This window comes from Medicago sativa, chromosome 2 (genome assembly GCF_051527215.1).
Source record: "Medicago sativa cultivar Bolivia chromosome 2, Bolivia_mono, whole genome shotgun sequence".
NCBI lineage: Eukaryota > Viridiplantae > Streptophyta > Magnoliopsida > Fabales > Fabaceae > Medicago > Medicago sativa.
This window is the reverse complement of record NC_140750.1, coordinates 49,892,357-49,902,268: the sequence shown is the minus strand read 5'-3', so window position 1 is coordinate 49,902,268 and position 9,912 is coordinate 49,892,357. Positions and strand designations below refer to the sequence as shown.

The window sequence follows — 9,912 nt, the reverse complement described above, 5'->3', positions numbered from 1 at the left end:
TTAAAGGGAAAGCGAGACTCTGTAAGTTTCTTCTTTGAAGGGAAATATAAATATATATGGTCGGAGGAGGGGGATTGAGATTCCGGAGACTATTTTATTTTATTTCATATGTAAAAGAAGAAAGAAAGCAGATGAGGAGTTAAGGTTAAGCATGTGGAATGGAGTGGAGGGGTCAAACTTTTATAAAGCATATGAAAGGAAAGAAGCTGGACACTGCCTACGAGGACCACATTTCATGGTTAACTTGTTTATAATTAAATATATTTTTATTCAAAATTATTTTATTTATCATTTTATACCAAGTATATGTTGGTCTATATGGCTAATTAGTTTGTAAGCTAGAAGGGGGTGAATAGTTTTTTGAAAAGATTTTTTGGAGTTAAATAAAAAGTGAGTTTAACGAATCGACTATTGGAATCGTGCGTGAACAATCACAACAATATACAAAAAGATAAATCTATTTGCAATAAGATTTAATCTAGAATTGAGAGATTCACGATACAAATCTTATATACAATCAAACTTTAATAAACCTTGAACAATGATATCAAAGTATCAATAGAAAGCACGAATTGAATAAATTTTGCAATCAATTGATCTAAGCAAATTATTTGAAACCTAATTCAATGAATTAAATTATCTTTTGATGAAAAACAACTTAGATCAACACTAGCAATTATTCTAACAATTATTCAATGAATCATATGCAATAGTAAAAAGTAAAGAGGATAGGGAAGAGAGATAACACCGATATTTTTATATTAGTTCGCTCTTTCTCGTCCTCTCTAGAGCTACGTCTACTCTTCTTGATGAAGTACACCTTCACCATGTTCATCCACTAAGTAACAAATGTTGATTACAATGTGTTTATAAGAGTTCCTTGAAATTAAACCTAAATCTTCGACTCCTATGCAAACACTCCCCCAAACTTCAAATAACCTTTGAATTTGGTGCTCCTTGAATCTTCAAATCCTTGAATACCCATGCACCCCTTCGAACTCTTCACTCGAGCCTTCGATGCTACGTCTGGTAAGCGAATCCCATTCGACTTCAAGAACGGTTAGAAAGACCCCCAAGTCCTTTGGAGGTGGAATGAGATTATTCACTTCACTTTAGAACCTTGATTAAGCCCAATCAATTTCCTTGAAAGAACCAAATTACAATCCTTACTAGCACCCTATCACTCAAAGAACAAAGTGATTCTAAGAAAAAGTGTTTAATCTTGATGAATTTATGTGCAATGAGTTTTTGAAACCTAGAGAGAATAGTTGCAAATGATTCAATAAATTGTGAGTTGTGTGGAGGAGACTATATATAGTGAGGGGTGATAAGAGCCAAATTTCGCACAAAAACAACTTGTGAATTGATTCACGAAATGAGTGAATCGATTTAGACAACAAAAGACAACCCAAGAACGCATGAAGGATGAAACGATTCAGTGCATGAGTGAATCGATTCAAGTGAGCCCAGGATGAAGAATGATACGATTCAACCTTCATATGAATCGATTCAGTGCAAGTTAGAGAGTTTTGTGAAACGATTCAAACTCAAAAGAATCGATTCAAATGTGATACGATTCAAGGAGTTATGAATCGATTCATCTGTAGTCAGAGACTTAGATGAGTCAATTCAGTGTGTGATCAATCGATTCAATATGCTACAATATGAACAATGGCACTTTTTCACAAGACACAAGTGAATCCTAGATCAAGACACATAGATGCTGGGTGCTTTAACATGCTAACCATAAGGCAATTATTAAAACGATAAACTAATCTAAATAACATCATCACAAACATATAAAGTAAAACTGTGGAGGCTTCAATCTTCCCCTTTTTGATGATGTCAAATAGTTGATGATGGCTCCCCCTGACATATAGCATAAGAAAAACGGCAAGCAAGAAGAAGGATAAAAGTAACAAGGAACATCAACATTTTTCTCCCCCTTTGAGAACATCAAAAAGGATTAGTATTCTAACACAAGCAGAAAGGAAACAAGATGAAACAACACAAGTGACAATCGCAATCGAACACAAGTGCAACATGCAAAAGAAGACACAAAAAAAGAAAATATATGCATGTGAAAGAAAAGTAACACAAATAACAAATTAAGAAGAAGCTCTTGCTTATTTAAGGCAAGAGGTATCCAAGATACCTAGTTCCCTACGGATATTGAGAAAAGACTCGGAAGGTAATGGTTTTGTAAAAATATCAGCAAGTTGATTTTTGGTGTCAACGTACTCAAATGTTACATCCTTCTTTTCAACATAATCCCTAAGAAAGTGATGCCGAATCTCAATATGTTTAGTCCTTGAATGTAAGACTGAGTTTTTGGTGAGATTAATAACACTAGTGTTGTCGTATTTGATTGAAACGCAGCCTAGTTTTAAATCATAGTCAAGGAGTTGTTGTTTGATCCATAAAATTTGAGAGCAATAACTCCCGACTGCAACATATTCAGCCTCAGCGGTAGAAAGAGCAACGCTATGTTGCTTTTTTCTATGCCACGAGATTAAACAATTTCCAAATAAATGACATGTACCACTTGTGCTTTTTCGATCTGATTTGCAACCGGCAAGTCAGAATCCGAAAACCCAACTAAACAACAAGAACTTCCCCTTGGATACCACAATCCAAAGTTGTTGGGTATTTGTGTTGGCTACATTATTGCTAAAACAAATATCCTTGTTCTGTAAGTTGGAACCAATGTTCCAACATGTGGTTAGGCAACTCTGTAAGATGTTGGATACAATGTTCCAACATCATGGCACAGTTCAGTGTGTCTGGGTTCATGCCTATATGTACGCGCGCCCATTATTGTTTAAGGAAACAATATTTCCTTAACTTATTGATCAAGGAACGCGCATATCATCTAAAAATTAGCTGTGGAATATTTCTAAAGTAGATATTATATTTTAGGTAATATTTGTTATTAATTTGGAACGCTCCTATAAATGTTCCGACATTTTAGGACTTTCCAGAATTGTTTCTGATTCTTGTCTTGCAGATTAAGCTGAACTGATCTACACTTTGCTGAAGCCCAATGATTTATTTAGCCCAAGTTGCTTCAGTATAAAAGGAAGAATTTAAGACCTAATTGCTTATTCAAGCTGTCATTCTAAAAGTTAGATTTTTAGGGTTTGAGTCTTCATGTATTCTGCGTTTGTATCGTTTGTGATGCAAGTTTAAAATCTCTTACTATGTGCCTTCTTGTAACACCTATGATACTTGTTTAGGAATGAGTGTGTGAGTTTGATACTCTTGTGCACTAGACCGAAGTTGTGAAACAAGGTACTAGTTGATTGTGTTGGAAGGTAACTTCTACTTTTGTTTTGGTTGAGGTCTGACAAGGTCACTAGGGCAGTGACTAACCATTAGGATAGTGAGATGGGATCTCATATCTATGAGTTCCTAGGTTGAAGTCTATACAGGTAGGTCCTAGGTCATATAGTGTAAACGAGGAGTTTGCTAAGAGATATTGAATAAGGACTACACTAGTGGATTTCCTTCCTGGCTTGGTAGCCCCCAGATGTAGGCGTGTTGTGCCGAACTGGGCGAACAAACTCACTGTGTTATTTACTTTCCTGTCATTTATTTTCTTGTTTTTACTTCTGTTTATCACGTGATGTTGAAACATTAAACCGAACATTGCAAACGTTTAAACATCTGACAAAACATATTAAAACAAGTGCGCTAGAATTTCAATTGGCATCAAAGCAGGCACCCTGCCTGTTTTAGGGTGAGCTCCAGGGAATTCTATTCTAGCATCATGGATAAGGAAGGTAAATTTGTAAACAGGCCCCCTCTATTGGATGACTCTAACTATAACTACTGGAAATCATGCATGAGTGCTTTTCTCAAATCCATTGACAGCAAAACCTGGAAGGCAATTCTGAAAGGTTGGGAACATCCTGTGAAACTTGATGCTGATGGTAACAGAACTGATGTGTTGAAACCAGAAGAAGAATGGAGTGCTGCTGAAGATGAATTGGCTCTTGGAAACTCAAAGGCATTGAATGCTCTGTTCAATGGTGTAGACAAGAACATGTTCAGGTTGATCAAGCAATGTACTGTGGCTAAGGATGCTTGGGAAATTCTCAAAACTGCTCATGAAGGTACTACTAAGGTAAAGGTGCTAAATTTCAACTCCTTACTACAAAGTTTGAGAATTTGAGAATGTAGGAGGATGAAAGTATTCAAGATTATCATCTGAATATCCTTGATATTGCAAACTCTTTTGAGTCTCTTGGAGAGAAAATTTCTGATGAAAAACTAGTCAGAAAAATTCTCAAATCTCTACCTAAGAGGTTTGACATGAAAGTTACAGCTATTGAAGAGGCTCAGGACATTTCAAGCTTGAAGGTTGATGAATTGTTAGGGTCCTTGCAAAATTTTGAAATAACTGTCAACAACAAAACTGATAAGAAAGGCAAGGGGATAGCTTTTGCTTCTTGTGTAGAACCTGATGAGTCACAAGCAAATCAAGAAGATGATGAAGACATGGCAGAGTCTCTGGCACTTCTTGGGAGACAGTTCAAGAAGATCTTCAAAAGGTTTGACAGAAGGTCCAAGCCAAATAGTCAGAACATCCGACCCAACATTGACAATCATCCAAGTAAAGAGAAGGTAGCAAGACCTGATGACATGGACTCTCACTACAAAGGAGTACAATGTCATGAATGTGAAGGGTATGGTCACATCAGAATAGAATGTGCCACTTTTCTAAAGAAACAGAAGAAAAGTTTGGTTGTGCTTGGTCAGATGAAGATGACTCAGATGATGAGGTAAAAGCTGAATCTGCTAATCATGTCTCTGCCCTTGCTGGTAGAATTATGTCAGATACTGAGTCTTATGAGGAAGAAATGTCTTATGATAAGCTTGTTATATCCTACTATGACCTGATGGCTAAAAATACTGAATTAACCCAAAAAGTTGAGGAACAAGCAAGGGAGATTGCACATCTGCAAGATGAAAGGTTTGATAATCTGGCTCACATCTCAGAACTCAATGATGAACTGTCAAGGTTGAATCTTCAACTGGAACAGACTGGAATGAAATCAGTAGAGTCAATGTTCAAACATCCAGAGGAACATCATACTAAGAAGAAATCAAAGACTTGGGTATGTGATCACTGTAAAGAGAAGGGACACATCAGACCCTACTGCTTCAAGCTGCAAGGAGAGTTCTTGCATTTTCAGCAGAAACTATCCAAGAAAGGATGGAACCACAGAAACACCAAGACTGGGTTAATTGCTCACACACCCCTCAGAGCATCATCTAAAGAGGACTGGTATTTTGATAGTGGTTGTTCAAGACATATGACTGGTGTAGAAACATATCTGGAAGATGTAAGACCTTATGTTACCAGTTATGTTACTTTTGGTGATGGAGCCAAAGGAAAGATTGTAGGAATTGGAAACCTGATTAAACATGGGTTGCCAAGACTTGATGATGTGCTGTTAGTTAAAGGATTAACTGCCAATTTAATTAGCATTAGTCAACTGTGTGATCTAGGACTGAAAGTAAACTTCACCAAACCAGAATGTCAGATTTTAGATGAGAAAGGAGAAGTTCTTATGAGAGGCACAAGGTCGAAAGACAATTGCTATCTTCGGGTATCTCAGGAAGAGTCATTCATCTCAACGTGTCTTTTAAGCAAAGAGGAAGAGATCAAGCTGTGGCATCAAAGGTTGGGTCATTTGCATTTGAAAGAGATGAAGAAAGCCTTGCCATCAGAAGCTATGAGAGGTCTACCAGATCTGAAAATTGTTGAAGGAAGCATATGTGGTGAATGTCAGATTGGCAAACAAACAAGGATGTCCCATCCAAGGTTGGAACATCAAACAACCTCTAAAGTTCTTAAACTTTTGCACATGGGTCTGATGGGACCTGAAAATTGTTGAAGGAAGCATATGTGGTGAATGTCAGATTGGCAAACAAACAAGGATGTCCCATCCAAGGTTGGAACATCAAACAACCTCTAAAGTTCTTAAACTTTTGCACATGGGTCTGATGGGACCTATGCAGGTTGAAAGCATTGGTGGAAAAAGGTATGTTCTTGTGGTTGTTGATGATTTCTCTAGATTTACGTGGGTAAACTTTATTAGAGAAAAATCAGACACTTTTGATGTGTTTAAAGAGTTGTGTACACAATTACAAAGAGAAATGGGGTGTGGGATTGTTAGAATCAGGAGTGATCGTGGAGCTGAATTTGAAAACTCTAGATTTGATGAATACTGTACAGAAGAGGGAATCAAACATGAATTCTCATCACCTATAACTCCTCAGCAAAATGATGTGGTTGAAAGAAAGAATATGACTCTTCAAGAATCTGCAAGAGTCATGCTTCATGCTAAACACTTACCTTACCGTTTCTGGGCTGAAGCTATGAACACAGCTTATCACATTCACAATAGGGTGACACTGGGAACTGGTACCACAACAACTCTCTATGAGCTATGGAAGGGAAGAAAACCTATTGTTAAATATTTACATGTGTTTGGTAGCAAGTGTTATATCTTGTCTGATAGAGACTACATAAGGAAGATGGATCCTAAGAGTGATGAAGGAATTTTTCTGGGTTACTCTACTAACAGCAGAGCCTACAGGGTTTTCAATTCCAAAATTGAAACTGTGATGGAATCTATTAATGTTGTGATAGATGATGTGCCTAAAGAAAGGGTTCTTGGTGTTGATGCTGATGTTGAAACACCTACTTAGGAAACAAATGCACCTACCCAGGTGATTGAATCTGAACCAGAGAAAGATGAAAATGAAGATACTGGGCCAGATCAGATGTCCACTACTAAAGGCCCTTCTATAAGAATACAGAAGAATCATCCTCAAGACCTTATCATTGGGAATCCTGATGAAGGAGTCACAACCAGAAGGTCAATTGGAGTCATTGCCAACTTTTGTTTTGTGTCCAAGATTGAGCCTAAGAATGTCAAAGAAGCTCTGACAGATGAGTTCTGGATTGAAGCAATGCAAGAAGAACTTAATCAATTCAAAAGGAGTGAAGTGTGGGATTTAGTTCCAAGACCTGAAGGTGTAAATGTAATAGGCACCAAGTGGATCTTCAAGAACAAGTCTGATGAACATGGGACTGTGACCAGAAACAAAGCAAGACTAGTATCTCAAGGCTACACCCAGATAGAAGGTCTGGATTTTGATGAGACTTTTGTTCATGTTGCTAGACTGGAGTCTATAAGATTACTGCTAGGTGTATCATGTATCCTCAAATTTAAGCTGTTCCAGATGGATGTTAAGAGTGCCTTTCTGAATGGGTACTTAAATGAGGAAGTCTATGTTGAGCAACCTAAAGGGTTTATTGATCCCAACTTTCCCAATCATGTGTACAGATTGAAGAAAGCTCTGTATGGCTTAAACCAGGCACCTAGGACTTGGTATAAAGATTAACACAATTTCTTGTTGGTCAAGGGTACAGGAAGGGAGGTACAGACAAGACCTTGTTTGTAAAAGATGATAATGGAAGACTAATGATGGCTCAGATATATGTTGATGACATTGTTTTTGGAGGAATGTCGAACAAGATGGTTCAACATTTCATTCAGCAAATGTAGTTTGAGTTTGAGATGAGCTTAGTGTTTTATCTTGGTTTTCGGGTGTCAAACATTGATTACATTTGAACCTTTTAAACCGGTGATATCTTATTTTTTCTTGGGAAGGGAAAAAGTAAGCAAAACCCTTGAGAATCGAGGTCCGGGAGTTGTTTTCGCTACGGGAAGGTGTTAGGCACCCATAACGACTATAGTATTTTATAGGAACCGTCTTTAACTTCTGCGCGCGCGCTTTATTTTTAAATGCTATTTTGAAAAGTGATATTAAACCTAAGAGTTTCTAAGTGAAGAATTGGAGGGAGAAGAATGTTTTTTGGATTTTTGTTTTAGTTGAATTGAAGGAATTTTGTTCCTTGCCTACGTACCCGTTTAAGGGATCAAATCCACCGTAGTTCTCTTCCAAAAATGTTTTTGTTTTTGTTGGTTGATTTTAAGTTTGAAAATGGGATTTTGAAGAATGAGAGAGAGAGGCCTCAAGGGCATAAGGTTGTGAAATTGTGAGGTGGGATTAGTTATTTGCAAAAAGGTCTAAGTATGGTTAAGATTCATTAAGATTTTGATTAAGAAAATAAAGGGAAAATTACAATGGGATTTTGATCCCAAGGTTTATTATGGAAAAAAGAGTTTGAGTGATGTTGTTCATATTTTTTGGAAAATTGATTTTTCTAAGTATGAAGCCTAATCATTCATCTAAACATACAATCCTAAACATACATCTAAACATGCATATTCTAACTATATAGCTAAAGTGGTGTGTGTGCATGTGTCGGTGTTTGTGTCGGTGTACATTATTAGAGTCCATTGTCCTTATTACATCATGCCCTAGATACATTCTATGGTCTTACAAGAAATTTAAATTGCATAAAAGTAAAAGTACAAAAGAAAATCCTAAGTGTTACATTCTTATTCTTGGCCTAATTCTAAAGTGTAAGAATATGATGGGAAGAAAGGGATGAAATATGGGATGCCTTATGGAGTATGAAACATGAAGTAGAATGGTTAGTGAAATTAAGGCACAAAATGATAGAAAAATAGACAATGATGCACTAGGCAAAGAAAAGTAAAATGACAAGAATAAAAGTGTCACAATGTAGTGAAAATTCATCATAACCTCTCAATAAGTATATGGCCTATAATTTTCCTTATTATGGTAGCATTCAAAGAGTTTTATTATGGCCATAATATGGGAATTATAGGAATATACTCAAGTCAAAAGGTATGACACATTTTGTAGATACATTGGACACTTTATTTTCACAAGGTTTGCAAAACAAGAAACTAACAAATCAATCATACAATAGTGGAGTAAACATAACAAACAGTGGCAAACACATCTTAAAATCACATATTAGGTACCTATATCATGCATCAATGTATCATGATCAAAGTTATAACAAAATTCCTCAAGAAATTAACAAGAAAAGTAAACAAGTAACAAGAATTATTACACATATTTTTTACCAAATTTTATTGTGCAAAAAATATTAGAAAAAACATAAAAAAAAAAACAAGAAGTCATGGAAAAATATTTTGGAATTTTTTGCAAAAGATTTTGATACACAGGGGGTGCAGGAAGCAGAGCCCAGGGGTGTAACTAGCAAGAAATAAGCCAAAACGAAAAAACCAGCAAAAAGGGACCCCAGGCCCAGTGTTCTTGGTGGATCTTGGACTATCCAGATGCCTCAGAGGCGTTGGATTGATCCAAGTCCATCACAAACCTAGATCTAAGGGTTGGGAACGTATGGCGCATGATAAGCTAAAAAAGTCACATGAAATGGACGAATCAGGACCTCACATCTAATCACATAGCAAGATCAACGGCTGACACAAGATCCAGGAGTGAACCAGGCCGGTTTCCATGAACCAACCTGGTTCACACCTGTATAAAAACAAGCATGACCGGTCCAATTCATATCAAACCCTAATTCCTCTTTCTTCTTCTCAGACTCTCTCGCTCTCTCATGGCTTCTCTCATCGTTCTTCTTACAACAATCATGATTTTTGAACTATGAACTATGAATCAATCCACAAATCGAACATAGAACGAATATGAAATACTTCGATCTTGCTATTTTCTGAAGAAAGTTGTTCGAACCGTTCGATCTTGATGTTTTTGAGGAAAAAGAGTTCGAAACGTTTCGATTTACATGTTCTTCGAAGAAGATTGTTCAAAATGTTTCGATCTGTATATTTTACACAGGTTTGATTTTGAATCTTTACGGTTTTTTAGGGTTTCAACTTTCTTTTCGAAATTTCTTGAAACAAACCCTAATTCGAACTACTTTCTTCACTGATTATGGATTTGAAACTAGATTTATGAAATAAACGGTGA

The 9,912-nt window shown here is 36.6% G+C and overlaps 1 protein-coding gene across 1 annotated transcript; it reads left to right on the top strand.

Annotated features, from left to right (window-relative positions):
- Positions 1 to 3,769: 3,769 nt before the first annotated feature.
- LOC146947178 (uncharacterized) lies at positions 3,770 to 5,903 on the top strand. The gene is made up of 3 exons (XM_085748407.1): positions 3,770 to 4,126; positions 4,183 to 4,626; positions 4,704 to 5,903. Exons 1-3 carry the CDS (start codon positions 3,770 to 3,772, stop codon positions 5,901 to 5,903), a joined length of 2,001 nt encoding a protein of 666 aa, XP_085604533.1.
- The last annotated feature ends 4,009 nt before the right edge of the window (positions 5,904 to 9,912 follow it).

What these genes read in the sequence shown, in the direction of transcription:
- LOC146947178 (XM_085748407.1), top strand. Translation starts at nt 3,770, where the DNA reads ATGGATAAGGAAGGTAAATTTGTAAACAGGCCCCCTCTATTGGATGAC. An exon ending in CTCATGAAGGTACTACTAAG is followed by an intron (nt 4,127 to 4,182) that starts GTAAAGGTGCTA and finishes TTGAGAATGTAG; the next exon opens with GAGGATGAAAGTATTCAAGA. An exon ending in ATCATCCAAGTAAAGAGAAG is followed by an intron (nt 4,627 to 4,703) that starts GTAGCAAGACCT and finishes TGGTCACATCAG; the next exon opens with AATAGAATGTGCCACTTTTC.